This window comes from Doryrhamphus excisus, linkage group LG1 (genome assembly GCF_037039965.1).
Source record: "Doryrhamphus excisus strain RoL-2023G ecotype Guam linkage group LG1, RoL_Dexc_Guam_v1.1, whole genome shotgun sequence".
NCBI lineage: Eukaryota > Metazoa > Chordata > Actinopteri > Syngnathiformes > Syngnathidae > Doryrhamphus > Doryrhamphus excisus.
The window spans coordinates 18,958,544-18,980,271 of NC_136357.1; the positions used below are offsets into that span (position 1 = coordinate 18,958,544).

The 21,728-nt window shown below is 41.6% G+C and overlaps 1 protein-coding gene across 1 annotated transcript in view; it reads left to right on the forward strand.

The window, feature by feature from the left end:
• The window catches only part of nell2a (neural EGFL like 2a), a 117,822-nt gene that overhangs the window by 28,136 nt on the left and 67,958 nt on the right, over positions 1 to 21,728 (forward strand). Inside the window, exons 5-12 of the mRNA XM_058074907.2 lie at positions 147 to 243; positions 1,845 to 1,917; positions 2,421 to 2,503; positions 4,994 to 5,122; positions 8,790 to 8,892; positions 11,536 to 11,627; positions 12,801 to 12,906; positions 15,126 to 15,254. Coding sequence (XP_057930890.2) covers positions 147 to 243; positions 1,845 to 1,917; positions 2,421 to 2,503; positions 4,994 to 5,122; positions 8,790 to 8,892; positions 11,536 to 11,627; positions 12,801 to 12,906; positions 15,126 to 15,254 — 812 coding nt within the window. The remainder of the gene's footprint in view (positions 1 to 146; positions 244 to 1,844; positions 1,918 to 2,420; positions 2,504 to 4,993; positions 5,123 to 8,789; positions 8,893 to 11,535; positions 11,628 to 12,800; positions 12,907 to 15,125; positions 15,255 to 21,728) is intronic.

Below are 21,728 nucleotides of genomic sequence, written 5' to 3' on the forward strand. Positions count from 1 at the left end.
ACCCCTCAAGCAGATTTTGACATATACTATGTTGAACCAGAGAAACCCTCTTGATGCCCAAAACAGAAACCTGTGGGGAAATAACTTTTGTAGTTGGGTAAAAGCAAGGAAAGCCCAAAGCATCACTTCCTGGATGTGTTTCCCAGGATCTACGAGCGGGTGGTGGAAGCCCCCTTCATGGATATTCCCAAGAACGCCTCCTTCTGGCTCGGACAGAGGAATGCCGCTCATGGATTCTTCAAGGTTAGTGTTTCAATTACGATGCCTGCTGGGATCTTTGGCCAGAAACAAAATGTTGTTTGTGAATTTGTGCTGGCCTTTGCTGTATTTCATAAATCATCCCCGCTCGCCTTCATCGGCTTGTTTTTGTCCATGATGGAGCTGCTGAATTTAATTGCATGCGTTTCTCAAGGCTTAGCCATTTCTAATCTAGCAGTGTTGCTCCGTCGACCATCGCCATTGGCATTTCTTTTATGTTTTTGTTTGTTTCCCGGTCCTAAAGAATGCAGCTCAGCCCAATTATCTCAGCAAAAGCCCTACATGCTGATTTAGGAGAAATCATTGAACGGACTGGGGACCATGCTCATTAGGTTTGTTCTGTATTGTTTATCAATCAAGACGGCATTGACTGCACAAGATGAGGCGCGATGTTGGCCCACGTTTCCCCGGGTCCAGATCTTTGCCCGTGTTCTTGACATGAATCAGCGCTTTCTCTGTCAATTCAGTGAGTTCTGCAGGTGAATAACGATTAGCCAATCAGTACGGCAGACGGAACAGGCGCTACTGTCAAGTCTCAGCTTTCTGGTTTCCTTTTTACGACACTCTGGTGGACTTTTGCAGTGAAAAACAGCAGCCTGGCGTGGGCTTCTTAAAGGATGTTAGATTAAAGCCGAGGCCCGGGTTCTTCCGTGATTGATGAGGGAAAAATGAATGTGGCTCAAGGCTAAGTCGGATGGAAGACGGAAAGAGAGTGGAACGGCGTGACAGATCTGACTGGAATCACAGTGCAGCTTATCAGCAACTAGAACTATTTTAATCTGACAGTGACTGGCAGGCATGACGTCTCTGTGTACTCAGGTGTTGCTTATCTTGTGGGGACCTTTTGGGATAAATACACTAACCTTGGTTTTGGAATGCCATCATTATTTTAAAAGTTGAACGCCACTCTTTTGGTTTTGGGAACTTGACTGAGTCTTATGGACTGCAGCTATTTTCATCTGTCTGTCAGTGCGACCGGCAAGGCATCACATCCTGGTTTGTTCTCAGGTGTTGCTAATCTTGTCGGGACTTTGCTACAATCCAAGCTTGGTTTTCCATGATTCTATTCACAATTTGGCAGTGAAGAGATCATCAATTATACCCAAAAGTAGACGCATCATGGAGTCCCTGCTATTAAACTACTTAAATTACTTTTTTTTGCCTTCTATGACAAATTGGACACAAGCTTTTCCATTGAAGCATCCTGACGATGTCGTATAAAGTGAACATTTCGGCCAATAAATTCTAGTGGCACATGTTTGTGGAGGAAATACAAGCACACATGGAACTGAATGAATTGTGGTTACCATGGAAACACAGCATCAACGCTCCTGTGTGTGGATAGATGTATTTTCAGGGGTGTGGACACACAGGATGGAAAGCAATCAATAGATTCAAAACACGGTGAAATTGAATTTGTGTCCGCTGTTTATACAAGATCGGACGTGAGAAAACTTACCATGGGACAGCGGAAAATGTATTATTATTATTATTATTGTTATTATTATTATCATCTCACAGTCCAGAAGGAAAACAGATTTATTTGTTGTTGACTTTGGTGTGTGTGTGTGTGTGTGTGTGTGCAGGGGGTGATGCAGGACGTGGACATTGTGGTGATGCCGCATGGATACATCTCCCAGTGTCCAGATCTCAACAGAAGTGAGTGCTCTTCTTCTTGTTGGACCCTCAAAGTTGACAATAGACTCATAGATAGTTATAGATGAAGATAGATGTTCTTAACAAAGAAGGACATAAGAAAAAGTAGCATTCAGGGACATTTATAAATGATGATAATACAGTGAATATGGAACATATGGTACACAGTGTGGCAATCATTTGTACATACTGTATGGCCATGTCATGTATGGCTAAAGGTCAGTCTCCAAGACGTGCGATTGTGTACCCGATCCACTGTATTTAATAAAACTTGTGATGAAGAGCAGATTCCCATGCCTAGACACCCAAGGCTATTTGAATCAAGCGCTAAGCATGTGGAGGACAGGAGGCCTCGACCCTCAAGCAGATCATCTTATCCAGTCATTAATCTCTATCTTACCAGAAATACATATCCATGTTTGTGTATAATTATAACTAATGCAGTATTACTTATTTTGTACATCTATTGGGTGATAAATCCATGACGTCTGTCTGTCATTGCACAGCATGCCCAACCTGCAACGATTTCCACGGACTGGTGCAGAAAATCATGGAGCTGCAAGACATCCTCGCTAAAACCTCCAGTAAGGTAATGTCCACCACTAAGTAAGCGTGTTTTCACTTCCAACAGTAATTACCCTTCTCAATTGCTCCCGCTGGGGCCGCAGCCTCGGCCAAAGGCATTACTCTCTCTTTTGTCCACACACTGTTTATTCATTCATTCTTTAATCCCTAGATTTATTTTTTATGTATTTTAAACATTTAAACACAGGAAGTGCACAGACTATCACAGAGCTGTCACAATTGCGGCATAATTAGCTTTTAGGTATTATTATGTTACGACAGAGAATAAAGTCAAAATATTCTGGCGAAATCTTGCAATTTCAGGAGAATAAACGCTGTCGAAACCCGAGTTACCGAGGTGCTGCAAGACCACGCTTCTTCTGGTTCGAGTGCATGCAGACTTTTACGCTGTGCAAAAGGTTACGTCACCCCCTCAAAGGGAAGAGAGCTCAAAGTCGGGGGTGGGGGATATAGAGTAACTGGTTCACACCGGACCCGCCCCTGGATCCTCTACTTTAGTCGCCTTCACCCTAATTGGTTTGTTGCTCTTCTTATGGACCTGCAATAATGTACTCATCCGTTAGCCTTCAGAAGGAACTGTAAGTCTTTATCATAACCAGAATAACTCGTTGTTTGTGATGTTTGGCAGATGATTGTTTATACTTCACTACTTCAATTTCAGTGTCGGAGAAATTCCTCTTCCTCACCTTCTTTGCTATGATTTTGGAGAGGGGAGAAGTCCATTCACGCATTCCGAAAGGGATACAAAAAAAATAGTTTTTGTAAAATTGGGTTGCGGAAAAAACATTGATGTTATTAGAAAATATATATTTTATTAGCTTTAATCGATTGGCCACTGATCAGTAACGGCCGATTTCTGTGAAAAAGTACATGATCATATGCCAATAACCAATAACAATAACAATAATATGCCTTATAACGCCTCTGCCAATCTGCCTCCTACTATTGCAACATCCAGACTGTAACGAGCATCTCCCACCCACTCTCCTTTCACACCATGCAGGCGTTACAAAGCCAAAACAAACATGTCTGCCGCGTGAGACTTACCTGTCGTTGTGAGAGTGATATACTTTTTGCACCCTGCAAAATATGCCAAGAAATGCGCAATGTGATCATTGGTCAGGAGTAGGGCTGGAACGACGCAAGAACTGCACTCAGAATCCCAAAAACTATAAAAGCACTACCGCGATGCACCAGCACCCGGGAGCTGCTTGTGTGGAGGAGATGACACTGTACGTTTTCAACGTTTGCAATGATTAACCCCGTTATTTGTCCAACCCACACCACGTAATTTGTGCTCCAGCCTCGCACACACACACCTGAGCAGACGCACACACACACGGAGTGAGAGTGGTGGTGGAACGGAAGAGGGAAAGATAAAGTGCTCTTGCAGGAACAAACACACACACACTGCTGCTGTTATTTTTTATTTATTTTATTTTATATTTTGATTCAGATTGTTTTTTGCACAATAGTTGTGTTTATTGAAAGAAAGTTTGATTATTTTTATTATAGCATTTCATTGTGAACCTTACTGTTGTATTGTTCAATACAATTTGTTTTTGAACATATGAAAATTGAAAATATATTGGAAAGAAGAAATTTGTGTTTTATCCATGGCGATAAATTAGCATTAATTGTTATATAGGTCAAATTATGGGGAGATAATTGATAATCGCATCGAAATCAAATCAAATCAGATTTAGAAATGAACGTTTTCTAGATTAATCGATTCAAAAAATAATGGTTTAACCCTAGTCAGGAGGTGGTGAATGTAACCAAAACACTGGACGCTCACCCATGTGTTGGAGGCAGTTGGAGGTCTAAGATACTCTGAAAGGTGGTTGGATTCATCTGCGGTGGAGGAAACTGGCTTTGGCGACTACCTGGTTTAAAATGACCCCCCCAGTTTGTAAACCACTGATCTATTTGATCATATATCAGTATCGGTATCGGCCAATTTCCCTCATGGAAGATTGGTATCAGCAGCATAAAACCCCGATCGATGAAGTGAGCTCTGCTTCTTCCAACTCCTTTTAGCCAAATTGAATTGTGCAAGGGTATGACGTTCCTTCCCAAACAAATTCGAGCACGCCTGCTACACTTCCACTTTGTGAGCCCACGCCTGGAGACTGGCTTTCCCAGCGCCTCCTTGTGCTCTAGGAATTGATTAAAGACCACAAGGGGTCAAGGCCACCTTTCCTCATTGCGGAGAACCCCTGCAGGGAATTTCATTACACTCTGCCAGTGATGACATTTATACTCATGAGGTCAAAGGTTGTCTTCACTGCGATATTATAATCTGCTCTTCCTCTTGCTATGGTCATTGTTTCAGTTCAAGCCTTTACTTTTGCACAATTGAACATTCTATACTTTCTCCTCTTCCTGTCTTGAGCTGATTCTGGTGTTTATTATGAATGTTCACATCAAATGAGCCGACCTGAGACATCTTCTCTTTGTCTTGCATGCGTGTACGTGTATGATGCTGGAACAGCTGTCCAGGGCGGAGGAGAAGATGAATGGTTTGGACGGCTGCTATTGTGAGAGGACCTGCAGCGTCAAGGGGGTCGTCTACCGGGAGGACGAAGGTTGGACAGATGGCTGCAGGAACTGCACGTGCATGGTGGGCCTTCAAGCGTTGTCTTTTTGGAGAACCCATGTCTGTGTGTTGACACTGACGGATGTGTTTGAAATATGGCAGGACTTTTATTTCATGAATTCATACTATTCATCTTTATTACATCTTTTATGACATTTTTATTTCATTGTACAAATATATTGTCTGTGAGGACCAGTCAGCTCTTTACTTGACAGGAGCCCATTATGAGCTATGACTAAACCCAGGACGCGCTTGTCAACCCATTGGAATTTGCAGGAACCATTACATGGTTTCATCTTTCCATATTAAACTCATCACACAGCAACTAACACTCAAACGTTATACCTCAGGAATATAGAGACATGTATTTATTTGGAAAAAAAACAACATTCTACAATATTCCCATAATGCATACGCATATTATGGGATGCAGGCATCCCATAATTTCATTTGAGAAAACCATTTTGTTGGCAGAGAGCATAGAAAGCATAGAAAATGCTTCTGTCCACCAGAAGGGAGCCAGATATCCCGGAGACCAAAGCAAAAAGAGGGAAGCTGACGTCACTGGAGCGCCCAAATGAGTTGCTCTGATGCAATACCATATGGGAAAACTTAAGATGTTGGGTTTTTTAATATTAATATTTTTAATAAGTGGCCGAGTGGTGACCAGGTTGGCAACACAGTCAGGAGATCGGGAAGACCTGGGTTCAACGCTTGCACATCTGTGTGGAGTTTGCATGTTCTCCCCGTGCATGCGTGGGATTTCTCCGGGTACTCCGGTTTCCTCCCACATTCCAAAAATGTTAATTGGCCACTCCAAATTGTCCATAGGTATGAATGTGAGTGTGAATGGTTGTTTGTCTATATGTGCCCTGTGATTGGCTGGTGACCAGTCCAGGGTGTACCCCGTCTCTCACCCAAAAACAGCTGGGTTAGGCTCCAGCCTCTAGTATAGTGAAGATGTGGCATAGAAAATGGATGGAACAAAATAAGGGTTGCACGGCGGCCGAGCTAGACAACAGTCCAGGGTGTACCCCGCTTCTCGCCCGAATACAGCTGGGATAGGCTCCAGCACCCCCGTGACTCTTGTGAGGATAAGCGGTAGAAAATGAATGAATGAATATTGGAACATTTTTGAATATTTGTATTTACACATTTCAGCGTTAAGTTGCTGTATGCTGAATTTTTCTTTGGAAGATGACACTGTTAGTCAGATTGTTATGTTATACCATAATTTTTAGTACAATATCTTGGCTATATTGCAAATCACCCCACTACTTCAGTGTACTTAAAGGTTTAGAATACATCAATAATGACAAAGATGTTTTGTATTCTTTATGCTATATATTTGAAATACTGTACACTATTTATGTACACGTTAGGTGGATTTGTACATACTATTGGATCTATATCACTGATACCAGCATGAATTTTTACCCAGCATCAGCTTGGAATGAAATCAATGCCCTATCGACCTCAAATGGCTCCTTTTGATGTGAAGGAGGAGCTGCTCTACTCTGAGGTCCTTCCCGGATGACCAAGCTCCTCATCCTATCTTAGTTCAGCCACACTAAGGAGGAAACGCCTTTCAGCTGCTTGTGTCGTGGATCTGGTTCTTTCAGTCATGAACCAAAGCTCCAGACCAAAGGTGAGGGTGGGAACTTAGATAAATGGAGAGCTTTGTCTTCTTACTTCGCCACGACTGCCTGGTACAGCAACAGCTTTACTGCTGATCCACCTGTTGACCTCACACTACAACCCTCCCTCACTTGTGAACAAGTGCACAATACTTGAACTCCTCCATCTGGGCTAAGTCCTCACTCCCAACTCAGAGGGGAAAATCCACCCTTTCCTAGTGAGAACCATGGCCCCACATTTAGAGGGTAGAAGAGACGTGCCAGCCAAGACAGTCTCCCAACATCCAGAGCCTTGAGGAATTCAGGGCAAAACGCGGTTTTGCCACGATCCCAGGTACCTCAACCACCGTGTTGGGCCTGTTAGCGTTTGTATCGTCAGCCTCTGCTTCCTCTATGGAAGGTATGTCAGTGGGATCAAAAAGGCCTCAAAGTATTCCTTCCACCGTCCGACTATATCCTCAGCCGAGGTCAGCAAGTGTGAATAATGCCCTCGGAAAAAAGGAGACAATTAGAAGCAATTGCAAAGGTGGTGCTGCCAGTCTTTAGATGACGGACGTAGATCACCAAAGTGGCACAAGCGAGGAATGTGCACACGCTTGCCCACCTAATTGCTTTTGACAGATGATAAGCACCATCACGGATGTGTTATGTCTGTGCAGCCAATGAAAATGTGCGGCTGGGCTGCAATTAAGGAATTAGGCAGGATGTGTTCTTTACCTCGCGCCTGGCAATTAGCAGCGACCCTTAAAATTTAAAGGTCATGCAAGAAGATGTTATCAATTATGTGAACGGGCTTCATAGATGTTGCTGTCACAGGGCTTTCAACCGTGGAGGCCACGCTAATTACAGGCAGCAGTCAGAGGAGAGGAGATAGCGTTTAATTCAATTAGATATGCAGGTGACAGCTTAAATCTACTGGAGAGCCGAGTGGCTTATCTTATTTTGAAAGAGTAAGCATGCGTAACATTATTCATGCCGGGACTTGAACTTGTTTGTATGAGAAGCTTTTTAAGATGGAAATAGTTCTGTTAGCTGACTGCATAGAGTGATGCTTTATATACGTACATGGCTTGTCGCTCTGTGAAGCACGTCATCACTCTGCATGCCTGTCTCATTATCAGCTATGATTACCACATGATTCCATATCTCTTTTTTATGCCAATAATATTATCTGATATCCCGATCTAGATCAAAGAAAATGAATCATAACAAAACTGGGGTGTATGACAACCAGGGAAACATTCATTCATTCATTTATTCATTTTCTACCGCTTTTCCTCATGAGGTCATGGGGGTGCTGGAGCCTATCCCAGCTGTCTTGGGGCGAGAGGCGGGTTACACCTTGGACTGGTGGCCAGCCAATCACAGGGCACATATAGACAAACAACCATTCACACTCAAATTCATACCTATGGACAATTTGGAGTGGCCAATTAACCTAGCATGTTTTTGGAATGTGGGAGGAAACCGGAGTACCCGGAGAAAACCCACACATGCACGGGGAGAACATGCAAACTCCTCACAGAGATGGCTGAGGGTGGAATTGAACTCGGGTCTGTGTGAGGCTTGCACGCTAAACACTCGATCGCCGTGCAGCCTTCCAAGGAAACATTTTAGTGAAAATTTTCTAAAAAAAAAATAATGATAGGAACACTGCGGTGTGTGAAAACCAAAACCACCATATGAAAACCAAGGGAAAATATTTGTGAAATGTGAATTACCAAATCATATGAACACTATGGGGTCTATTTTCGTTCACCATTCCCCGCCAACAGGGTGTGGCCACAGCACAATTTTCGGTGCAGTGCGGTGCACCCATGCCTCCTTCCCTTCCACCGCCGCGAGTGGGGAGGAGAGAAGGCGTGAGAGGGTTTACCACAGCCAAGTGTAACTTTAACCAAACAAATGAATTCCTTTCATTTCCTTTAAATGTGCAGGGCCCACTGGACTGCGCATCATCGCTGTCGGGCTTAAAAGATATCAATAGCAGGTCAAGAAGGTTCTCCTAAAATGTTTGTGCTTCATCTCTCCTTTGTTTTCTCTCTCCCCGCTAGAATGGAACGGTGCAATGTGAGGCCATCTCTTGCCCTCCTGCTCAGTGCCCGGCGGGCACGTTGCCGGCCTACGTGAAGGGCGCCTGCTGCAAGGAGTGTCAACGTGAGTGGAGCAAATGGCCGTCACACTCTAACTAACTCTAACCCTGATTTCATTTGCATTTTGCTTCTGAAATAAGTCCATACAAAGTGAATCAAACTAGCCAAATGTTTGCCTGTAAATCTACAATCTCCTACAACTTTCCTTTGTTCACATCGGCAACTCTCACATTGACATTGCACAAGATGTACTTTTAGCTAACTAGCTATATTATTATTAAAAAGGCTTTTTTCATTTGTAATTCAGCTCTGGATTCCCGTACGGCGTGCATTGAATCATGCAATCATGTGTTTGTTTTCGTCATCCATCCATTTTCTATGCCGTTTATCCTCACTAAGGTGACGGGGGCATGCTGGAGCCAAATGAAAACCAGCATGGACACACATTTGTTAACAAGTGCAGCCATTTGTGGACAACATTTTTTATGGGCATGTGAACGGCACATTGTAAAAACAAAATATAAAATAAAATTGGAAGATTAAAACAAAAAACAAAGTAAGTCAGAGAAGAGTTGATATTAAAGTTGATACTAAAAATGAATGAAAGTCTTACAGATGACTTACACACATACACAGTACACTTATAGCTGAATAATGAAGAATAAATATAGCAACTTCTGATCACACTTGAAATAATGTACTGATATACAGTTTATGCCCTGCCCATTCCGAGTACAGCTATGGATACATAACATTTAGATGAGCGAACCAATACATTGACACCGGTGTACTATCTTCTCAAGGGATAATACCAGAACTCCCCAGTACCAGCACCATGCTTACCTGTAGACAAGACACAATGACCTCAGTAAGAGACCAGGAAAAGTTGTTGACAATGTAAGCGTTTCGGATCTACAGGTACTAGGATGTCCCTATGAGGAAGACAATGCATGATATGTTATACTTTGTTATACTGTTATAACAGTTATACTTCATAAGTGTGGAAAAGTGCTTCAAAATGTCACAGTAGAGCAGCTCTATCACAGCGCCAGTCTTTTTTGTTGAGTGCATGTTGAGAAAAGGTGATAAATATGTTTCTTTTGCCGGTGCCTACTTTGATGCCGCCGGAATCATTCCTTTTTATCACATTTCTGCACAAAGGGTCTCTTTTTTTGTGTCCCACTCGGCTGCAAGTTTGGCTATGAACTCTTATTAGCCTCCTTGCCGCCACACGCGCTCCCAATTCCCCTCTCAATAAAAATGGATTTCCAAGGATATTAGCTTTTCCCACCCTTGCATTCTTCTTCTTCTGTTAGCTCAAATTAAAGAGATGTAAAAGCAGTGCAGCACAACCTGCCAGCCTATATAGAATAACTATATAGAATATGAGTGGGATCCAAGTGAACCTCAAAAGTCTACAGTTTCACCCAGCTATTAGCACTGCATTGCATCATCTCTCACAGCCCAAAGGTCGGGACTGTGGCACGAGTAGTCCCAAATATGCTTAAAAAGCGTTGCTCCACCCTCCACGGTCTCTTATCACAATAACAAGGTAGACAAACACACAGCTAATTATGCTCACGCTGACTTTTGCAGAAGGGAGTGTTGTAATGCTTCCTCCACTACAAAGACACGCTTGGTCCTTTATGTTCAAGCCTTATCTGACAGATTCAAGCCTTGCAGGGAGGACGGAGCTTTACCCTTTTTCATGTGTGCGATTAAACTACACAAATGGCTTCATTGCAGTGTGTCGACTGCCATTGTTGTGTTTGCAAACGCTAATGCTATAAAACACAGAGCGAACTATTTATGTCAAATCAGTGAAAACTGAATAACTAGCACATTAAGCAACCACAGCCAACCCCCCCCCTCCCCCGAGCCAACACAATCTGCTGATGTCTAATTATTGTACAGAATATTTAAATAGATGTGTACACACTAATATACATGCAAAACAATACTATTGTACACTAGTTTATAACCTGCAAGGCATGCTGGGTAACTTCCCAGGGGTCCTAAATGCTGAATGGTGACTATGCAGGGGGGATCCGCTTCATTAGTTTACTACCACACATGAGAAACCTGAGCTGCAGATGCGAATCGGTGAAATTCCAACATCATTGTACTCATGAATCAGTCAAACATGAGTCTTTGTCGAGAACCTGTGAGTAAGCGAAATTTGAGTTTTTAGTTCAAGTACTCGTACCGTAAAGTGAACTTGAAGCTAAGTCAGTGAAACTCTGTGAATCACTGAAACTGCTGTCTTCACAAAGCCCCTGAAACCCGAGTCTTTGTCAAGCACTCATGAATCAATGACGCACGTCTTTTTCCAGCACCCACGAGTTGGCGAATCACAAGTCTAAGAAATGTACACAAAAGCAGTTAGAGTAAGTTGCAGAATTAATTACGCATTACCCGCTTTTCTTTTCAAATTTAGCTGGCCCTTGTAGTGTTGGACTGGGACAAACATTTGAGGGATAATTCTTGTTTGTTGCGAGGTTCACTTCCAACAGCCACATTTTCAAATGATTTTTGTGCTTGAAAAGTGCTCAAAATGGAATACGTTGCACCCCAATCTTCCAATCCTCCCACCTTGGTGGAGGTGCCTTTCTGTCCTTAATCGCCATCTCTGTATGCAAGGCGATCTGTGCTGCATTTAAGAATTTATTTCTTGCTGTTCCAGCTAACCTGTCTGTCTCACTAACAGCCGTCTGCCTGTTTGGGGGAAGGGAGCTGGTGGAGGGCGATCACAAGGCTGTGCGTGACTCCTCGGGAAAGTGTCTGCTGTTTGAGTGCAAGGTATGCAACCCCCCAGCCCCCCCCACACACACACACAAAAGATGTTTTATCTCTTCCAGCTTGATAAAAAAAAAGCTACTCGCTTTCCTTCCTCAGAAGATAAATCAAACTATGCAAGGCTGAATTTTATTGATCTTGACTGTCGTTCTTGTCTTTTGTGTTTTTTGCTAATTGGCTTTACATTCAGTCCACAAAGCTGTCAAGCTGTCCATCATAGACAGCCATTGTCTCCTACCTAGCTGGAATTGTGTTACTTTTGCATTTCACACATTTTCTGAACAATACAATAGCAGGTAAAAGGAGGATGTGTAGCCGAAAAGGAAAACTGCACTTTTTGTGGAATTTTGTCCATCATCCACAATCCTTATGTGAGACATGAAAACACATATTTTTCTTTTCTGTGCGTTCTAACGATATAGAAAAAGAGCAGGGAATGCACGTAATATGCACTTGTATATAGCCTTCTGAAAAATGTCGATTGGACCAAATTGGTCCAGAAGTCAAAGATTGTAAGTACAGTGGTAACGTCCGCCAAGTTAGCACGTTTTTCAGTTAACATTATCTTATTCGGTATAATTTCAAACTCAAACACACTGGCTTTTAACATTAGCACATCACCACATTAGCATCAGGTGAGGTTTTGCAGTTAGTTGTAAACATGACCACATGGGATGTCAATTAGAAAACAAAACATTAGTACTGAAAATAGTACTGGAGTAGAACCTTGTGTTTTTAGTAATGTTAGTGTCATTAATCCATTACAGACGATCCGACTCAAACCGAAACAGATGGTAAACCGAATATAATTCTCCCATAAGTTTTGGCTAACTGGAATGTGAAGTTTCTACCGTCTTTTTAGGCTGACTAGCCTGGACACCACAGGATTGATGTTGCAGATGTCAATGGAAAATGAGGTTCAAATTTGTTGTGGTCATGCGGTTTGCATAATAAGGTGATCCAATGTGGATGGGGAGTAGTAGGAAATAAAACCAAAGATTTTGTATCCTGGGAAGAGGCTGAAAAAGAACTCTCTATTGACCAATGACTAATTGGTATTGCAAGGAGGGGCGGAGGGGAATTGAAAGAGGAAACGCAAAAGGATGAATAATTAGAAGCATAATTACATCCGTGCCGAGGAAGCACGGCTCACGTGCACATCTCTGTTCATCACAGGACAGGATCATGCATCGAGTGGTCTCTGGCGAGCCTTGTCCCGAGCTGAAGTGTCCAGAATCGGAGCACATCACCTTGAGTGACAGATGCTGCAAAGTCTGCAGAGGTAAGCGGGAAGCCTCCCGTACGCAGGATGTTGACAGTGGGGATTTTTTCACACGTCTATTCCTAAACTGTCCAAGAGCCAAGACTAATTGAAAAACATGGCCGCCATCAAGCAGAATGGGCGGTTCTATGCGACAAATTGTCCATAAGTCATTGAGCATTTGTTTAATGCAGAAGTATCCAAAGTGCAGCCTAGAGGCCGTTGGTGGTTTTACAAGACTAAATTCAAAATATTAAGAGAAAAAAGTTGTAATTTTTAAGTCAAAACATTCTGAAAATAAAGTTATAATTTCAAGATGAAAATTTACAAGAAGAAAGTTGAATTAGTTGGAAAATTTAAATAAAAAACAGTAGAAGTAAAAAAAACCTGTAATTTTACAAAGACAAGGTGAAAATATTAAGAAAAAAGTTGTATTCCAATGAAAAGTCACAATTTTTACAAAAATAAACTCGTAATATTATGAGGGAAAACAATGCCATTTAAGTAGCATTGCGTTAAAAAATTATATATATATATATATATATATATATATGTTATATATTGTTATATATGTATATACTATGTATATCTATGTAATAATATTTATAATACGATTAAATATTATGAGAAACAAACAAAACAATGGATAAAGTTGGAATTTTTGGAAAATCAGTTTGCGGAAAACATTATGTTACCAGGATAAAATCTAAATATTATGAGAATAAAGTCATGATTATGGGAAGATGTTGAAATAGGAGGGAAATTAAAAAAGAAAAAACCCAGTATAAATTTATGAATAAATTTAAAAAAATGTAAATTTTATGAAAAACAAACAAAACAAAAACGGTGGGAACTAATTTGTTCCAAAATTTAGGTATTTTTTCCCATAGGGAGTAATGTAAATCAAATTCACACACCCCAAATATGACCCCCCCCCCCCCCCGTAGTTTTAGTACGTTCAGAAAATAACATAGAATAAATAAAAGTTATTGTTTAGTGAATGCAAAAGTGTTTCTCACCCTCTTTGTCAAAATTGCTGGCAAATATCTTTGGCCCCATGGCGTGTCATTTATCAATCACACTCAATAACAAGTCGGGTGCTTTGTTTCGCCACTTGATTTCGCAGAGCAATAAGTAAAGACTAGTTTGTCACGTGGAATACGTATTGTACGATAACAAAGTTTTGGCGAAAACAGAATCACACCTAAACTGCGGTATACAAACAAAACGATGTTTGACTGTACCTTGGAACGGGTTTATGACTTTTTATTTGATGGATGGAAGTAAATAGGCAACAGTTGCTTTAAAAGATCATTGCTGGATTGTGAGAGATTAAAGGCTGGAAATGATTGAGCTTTTTCATCAGAGGAGACCATGTGATCCTCACCGATGTCTGTATGTGCTCATTGTTTGCCCTCCACGTTTGATTTCCTGGTACACCTCTTTGAAAGCATCAACAACATCAAGGCGACGAGGCCGACTCCCAAGAGCAGCTCTCCCTTCACAGAGTAAACACCTTTTCACCAACATATATTTATTTATCTATTACTGTGCTACCAGGAAGCTAATTAATAGCAGCGCTTCTATACATTTCAGATGTCACCAGATTCTTAACATTTGCATATAAGAGCGGCTTGCTCTTCTATCTTGTACCTGGGCTGTCCTGGTACCAGGGTTGGGTATCATTTCAATTTGAGTGATTTCGGTGCCGATTCCTCATTGCGATTCTGGTTGTTAACGATTCTTAATTCTGATTCTTTTCAAGTTAGGGTGGTAAAAAAATATGCATGGTTTAAATGAGGGCGCTAACCAAAGTTCTTGGATGAAATGTCTGAATGTCTACATGTGTTTGTCGGTCTGAATGTTTGCATTCAGAATATGAATCGCTTTTTTAAAACCAACTTTTTTCAATGCAACAGTCATTTATTGACGGTATGTGGGTGGGGCTTACATATCAACATCTACAAAACAACCTCTAACAACATGTTAGCGTTTTATATCCATGCAAGAACAAGTACATTGAGGAATACTTAAAGTATTTTTCCATATTTTGATTATTTAAAACATTAAAATGTTCTCTCTCCTTGGGATGGCTGCGTCTTCCAGCACACGAGGTGTGCTCCAGTCCACAGCACTGGTTAGCACTGGTTAGCACTGGTCAGCACTGGTCAGCACTGGTTAGCCCTGGTTAGCACTGGTTATAGATTTAAATGTCTCCCTCTGTGTGTATCTGCTTGCAGGTCATGACTTTTGTTCCGAGGGCCACGAGTGTGTCGAGCACTCGGACTGTGTCAACCTGGAGGCCGGAGACTGCTGCGTTTGCAAGGATGGTTTCCGTCCTTTGCGAGATGACAACGCATACTGCGAAGGTAGTACCTTCAGTAAAGCTGCACATGAACATGTAGAACAGGGAGTTGACACAGTCAGGCTTGTAACGCCGCGTTATGTAATAATGGTGTAGGATGTAATAATGTCATACATTTTCTTATGTAATAAGGCTGCATTGTGTAATACAATTTTTGCAGTATTTTCTAATAAATTTTACTGCACTTTCAATATATTTTGCAATATGTAACAAGTTATTACAAAAGGCCGCTTCTGTCCCTCTCGAATGAATGTTGGCATGGAGATGGGTCAAGGAGTTTGTGTTCCTCTTGCTCTCAAGAGCTGCTGCCAGACTCTTGAGGACCCGAGTGTCTCCAGGTGTCGATCACAACTGGTCAAGATGGGTTTGAGAGTTACTGGGTTTTGGCAGAGGGCGCTGGTTGGGTCTTTTCTTTTGTCAAGGTGGATGAGGGGGAGATCCCCTCAAAGGTTTCCTAATTGGCGATGTAGAGCATCGTGGATCACAAGGAAGATGCTTGGATTAGCCTGCTGCTGTGTTTAATGTAACTGTCAGGAACAGATGACGTGTCCCCACAAGGTGGTGTACGTGGTGCATGGTGCGCCTTGTGGTGTGCCTTTGATGCGCAGTCCAGTGGGGCCTGTGCATTTAAAGGCAATGAGAAGCATTCATTTGATTGCGTAAGATTAAACTCGGCTGTGTTAGAACCCTCTCATGCTTTCTTGGTCTCTCATGGGGGCGTGGGTGCGTTGCGTTGCGCTGCTCTCAAAAATTGCAAAGTGCACTGGTCACACCCTGTTGGTGTGGTGCGCCGTGTCTGCACCTGGTCTACGGAAATAGAGCCCCAAATGTAGCTCTCATGATGAAGCTAATGTTGCTTGCTTCCGTTTTCCAGAGCTGCCTCCAGAAGATTTCTCCTCTCCACGCTTTGCCACCTCATCCATTGTTCCTGCGTGGTGAGAGAGGCAGCCTTTTAGCTCCTTTTAGCCTCCTCCTGACGGCGCATCTTCTCTAGCACCAGGTTCCTCCTTTTTGAGGCTGAAGCTTTACTTCAAGTTGGTTTGTTCACTGCAACGCCAAATCCTCCTCTTCCCTGCTGGATATGTCCCATGATGTCTTTGTACTTCAGGGCTGACGTAGCAAGCTGTACGGTGTCGGATGGTGTCCATTTCCATCCTGTTAACTGTGGTGATGCAACATTGCTGACGGTCTGGTCTCAGTCCTTTACTCTTATTTGTAGTCTCACTTTAGAGCACCTGCACTCTTCGGTGAGGCTCATGATAGGTCATTTAAGGACTCCTTCGCCGTAGATGCTGATGTTGGCGACAGCGAGGGATGCCTAGCAACTTCTACACATACAGTACGGAGATATGGTTCGCTCCATCTTCTCCACATTTGTTTTTGGGACCTCATAGATTGTGAGTAGCCACTTCACTTGAGGGACAAGTCCAAATTTCAGGCACCAGAGTTTGAGCTTCCCTGGCAGTGTTGTCTTGTTGATGGTGTCCAGACTGTTGGTGATGTCCTGCTTGAATACCTGCATCTGGTCTTTGTATTGAGCTGACAAGGAACGTTGGTTTCAGTTTGACACCGGGCGACACCAATCAATGCCGGTGTATTTGATAACTACTTTGTCATACTATTATTATATTATATTATATTATTATATTATCGGTGTTGCATTTTCGTGCATTTTTCTATATACGCTTTGCCCAGCTGTCCGCAGCTAGTAGATTTATCCACATTGCTTCTTGTCTTCAGACTCCAAATATTTTAGCACTTTTTACTACGGATAGTTTGGAGGTCATTTTTGTCCCATGTGGAAGAGGATGTCACAGGTCTAGAAAGCTTTCTGTGCGGGTTTATTTGTGTGTTGTCGTTTATTGAACATTACCTATTCGCCATTGGCACTTACAATTGTCTAATGGTGGCCCATAAATACATTGAAAAATGTACAGTTATTGTATGTGATTGATATTGGTATCGGGACCGATCTCACTCATGGATGATTGCTAGCGTGCGACCCCGATCATCCCGGAGCATCCCTATCTAAAACAATCTGTTTTCGTCAGTGATGTTGCTTTATCTGCTTTATCAAAAAAATGCTAAGCCTTGAGTAAACAATTCAAATAACTTCACCACTTGCCCAGGGAGAAAACAAGCAGACTATAGCCGAACTCGCGCATGTATCTCATAATCCTTTTGAGCGGTGAGGCGGTAATCCTCTGATTATCTGTGCCCGCAACACGCGCTTAGTGCCTTTGCAGAAAGAATTTTAGTAGGCCGCCGTTTGTCCTCTTGCTTCTTGTTGATTAATTTGTGATTTAGAGCCCCTCAGCTTTTTGTTTGCACGCATTATGCCTCACTATGCTGTGGGCGATGGTCCAACATCCATGAAGGGACAGATGTCTCCAGCTGTGTTGTTGTGACATTCATCACTATGGCTGCCCTTGACTGCTTGGTTTTCAATGTCACACGTTACATCACCGTTGCTGTTGCTTTGATTGGGTTTCAGTGTCTAACGTTTCATCACGATAACTGTCCTTTGCTTTGTTTGCGGTGCCTGGCATTACAATCGTATTGTTGCCCCTCGCTTGGTTTAAGGTCTAACATTATCACTGTCGCTGCCTATCACTTCATTTTCAATGTCTACCCTTACGTCCCTATCACTGCCCTTGGCTTGGTTTTCAATGTCTAGCATCATGGCTATGCACAGTGGTGCGCTGGACAAAATTACCACTGTTGCCACCACAAAATTAGAGCCCTATCTCTGCCCTTCATTTGGTTTTCAATGTCTAATATTACATCACTGTCACTGCCTCTGGCTTGGTTTCAGTAGTGGTACTTGCCGGGTACTTGTCTACAACGAGTTATGGATAATGCATTTTTACCGCATAGAAGCATGAATCGAGTACAGATCCTAATTATCCGTAATCATGAGGAAAATCCTCACTCAAACACAGCCACCACCTCGCTCTAGAAATAAACACAAATACACAGCAACTTAACATCTCAGCTATCAGCAGTTAGCAATGCTAACTTAGCTCAGCAGCTCGGCGGCTGAATGCTTGAAGAAGATCAATTATTTTTGACAGAACCTACTAAAAGTGTACTAAAATTCTAATATTTACTCGGTGGACCACTGGTTAGCACCCCCCCCCCCCAAACTAAACATGTAGAAATGGTTATAAACACACTTTTTTTGTTAATTTTGCCCATCATTTACAATCCTTCTGTGAACGATGAACATATATTTTGTTCCCTTTTCTGTGCTTTGAACGTGAGAAAAGGAGTTAATATGAGCTCGCTAACAATGGACGTCACAGGAAGTACCTATTTTGACCTTAAAAGCCCTGACAAAAAACGGCATGAGTGTTCCATTTACATAATGGACTTCTATATTAACCAAGCTACAACAATATTGTTATTGTAGCAGCCAATATGAAAAACAATATTTATCTGGCGCAGTAACACGATGCCTCGCTAGCCGCTAGTCTCAGCATCACTCACACACGAAAGAGTGGATACCTACCCTCAATTTTGCTACGAAAACTCAACAAGATTTGCTGTCAGCATTTTTTACCCGAGGACTGGAGCACACGATGATCACAGCATACGATCAAACGATACAACGATATAACGTTTTTTTAAGAGGGCTTCATAGTTGAAATATAGTTACGTCCCAATGATATGTTTTGGTATCTAGTTCAGGGGTTCTTAACCTTATTCACATCAAGGCCCGTTTTTTTCAGTGCAGACCCCATTAAATATTAAGACTAGAGATTTAATTGATCTCATCAATTAGTTTTTACTAATAAATCAAAAAAATAAGTTGACTATAATCCCAAGTGTGTGTCAGAAGGAATATTACAGCCAACTATTAGACAAGCAATGTTTCTGACAGATGTAACAAAAAAGGAAATCATCGACATTGTCAAAAAGTGTAAAGCAAAAACATCAACTGATTATAATGGAATCGAAATGGACACTAAAAACGATAGTCAACGATATCGTAGAACCGCTGATGTACATCAGTAATTTATCTTTTCAGACCGTAAGATTTCACCAAGAAATGAAAACAGCTAAGTTTGTTCCAATTTTTTAAAATGACAAACATCAATTTACAAACTATCATCCAGTCTCCTTACTACCACAATTCTCCTAAATTATTGAGAAGCTAATGAACAACAGGCTGGATAAATTTATTAATGCAAACGAATTAGAAAGAATCAGAAAGTCAGTATGGATACAGAGCTAATATTTCTACCTCCATGCCACTGATTGAAATTACAGAGGAAATGACGAACGCTATAGATCATAGGAAGTGTGCAGCCAAAGTATTCATGGATCTGACAAAAGCCTTTGATACAATCAATCATGACATCCTAATAACTAAATTAGAAAGGTACGGAATAAGAGGATTAGTTCTGAACTGGGTCAAAAGCTACTTAGCTGACAGGAAGCAATACGTACAGCGAGCAGAATACACTGCAAGTTCATACATTACGTGCGGGGTTCCCCAGGGGTCAATACTGGGACCAAAACTGTTCAACTTGTACATCAATGATATCTCCAAAGTCACGAAAGACTGAAAGCTGGTATTATTTGCGGTTGATACCACTGCTTTTTGTTGTGGAGGGAGTACAGACCAAATCATTACAAAGGTCAGAGAAGAAATGGTCACACTTAAAAGATGGTTTGATGATAATAGATTGTCCTTGAACCTAAGTAAAACTAAAATCATGCTGTTTGGTAATAGCAGAAAGGACACGTACCAGCAAATACAAATAGACGGTGTGGACATTGAAAGGGTGAACAAAAATACATTTCTGGGGATCACATAGATGAAAATATGCGCTGGAAACCTCATATTACAAATATACAACATAAGGTGGCCAGAAATATTTCAATATTGAACAAAGCAAAATTTGTTCTCAATCAGAAATCACTCCACACTCTTTATTGTTCTCTGGTTCTACCATATCTTACTTATTGTGTGGAAATATGGGCTAATAACCAGGGCTCTACATTAAAAACCAAAATGACTTGCCCATGGGGAATCCTTAAGGTGAGAACTACTTGCCCGAACTTGCCCCATGTAAAATGAAAAGACTACCATAATGATATCATGTAATTTTTTGTGGCATCACATGAGAATCTCAAATAAATAAAAGAATAAAATAAATAATACTGTAGCGTTGCGTGTGTGTTGTATTCCGGGCTGTAGTTTCATGCATGGACGCTGGGGGGCAGTCATGTTCAGCTCGCGGTCTTGGAGCGGGCGTTTTGGGACCAAAGAAGAGGAACGAGAGGGGAAAAAGGAGAAGTTCGGTTGCTGTGCGCCCAGCTAGTTAGTTAAGTCTGCAACAGGCCAGTTAGTTGTTTTTCACGCTGCCTTGGAGAATAAAAACCATGCAACGATAGAGGTTCATCACTTTTTGCTGTTTCCTTCAGAATTAGACGATGTTGGCAGCGACGCCATGATGGATGTTTTCGTAGTCAAACGATCGCTGATTGGTTGATCGCGAACAACGGGTGTGGGTAAAACGCGGACTGTGGATTACGGGCCGCGGTCTAAATAAGCGATTCTGATTGGTCCATTGCAAGGATTGCTTTGCAAATTACCACCGGAATTACGCAGTCCGTGTTTTACCAACACCCAACAAGAACCGCTTTAAAAAAAACTCTTGGCAGTATGGCAAAGTGCACTTGCCCGACGGGAATATCACTGATTAGATTTACTTGCCCGAATTTTGTTTTAGCTTGCCCCGGGCCATCGGTACATCGTTATTGTCGAGCCCTGATAACTATAAAAGCAATCTTCACTCGCTAAATGTACTGCAAAAAAGGTCAGTAAGGATAATTCATAATGCCGCCTACAGAGAGCATACTAACTCCTTATTTCTAAAATGACAAATACTTCAACTTGCTGATATAGTTCATCTTCAAACAGCTAAAATAATGCATAAGGCTAAAAATAAGCAATTAGCTAAAAATGTCATCCAATACTTCTCTACAAGAGAGGAGAAATATGATCTCTGGGAAGAAGTACATTTGAAACACTTCTATGCTAGGACTACGTTAAAAAAACAAACAAACAAAAAACCTTAAACTGTATTATGGAAAGCAGGAAGTGAACAAATGTAACAGTTAGTGATTGTACCAAATCAAAGTACCAAATGGTGGGGTAGGATTTAATAAGCTTTGCTTCTTCCTACTCCTTTTGGACATGTGGAACTGGGAACTGATTATGGGATGCACTTGTAATCTGATGCATGTTCAAAAGAAATAAAACCATTACCATTACCATTACCATTACCATTACCATTACCATTACCATTACCAAGTTTGGGCCGCGGCTCTATGGTTAAGAATCACTGATCTAGTTCATCTTAACTTGTTTTTTCGTGTGATAATGCACAGAAAAGGGAAAAGAAATATGTAGTCATATTTTGCATACGGATTGTGAATGACAATTCGTCATTCCAAAAAAAAATCC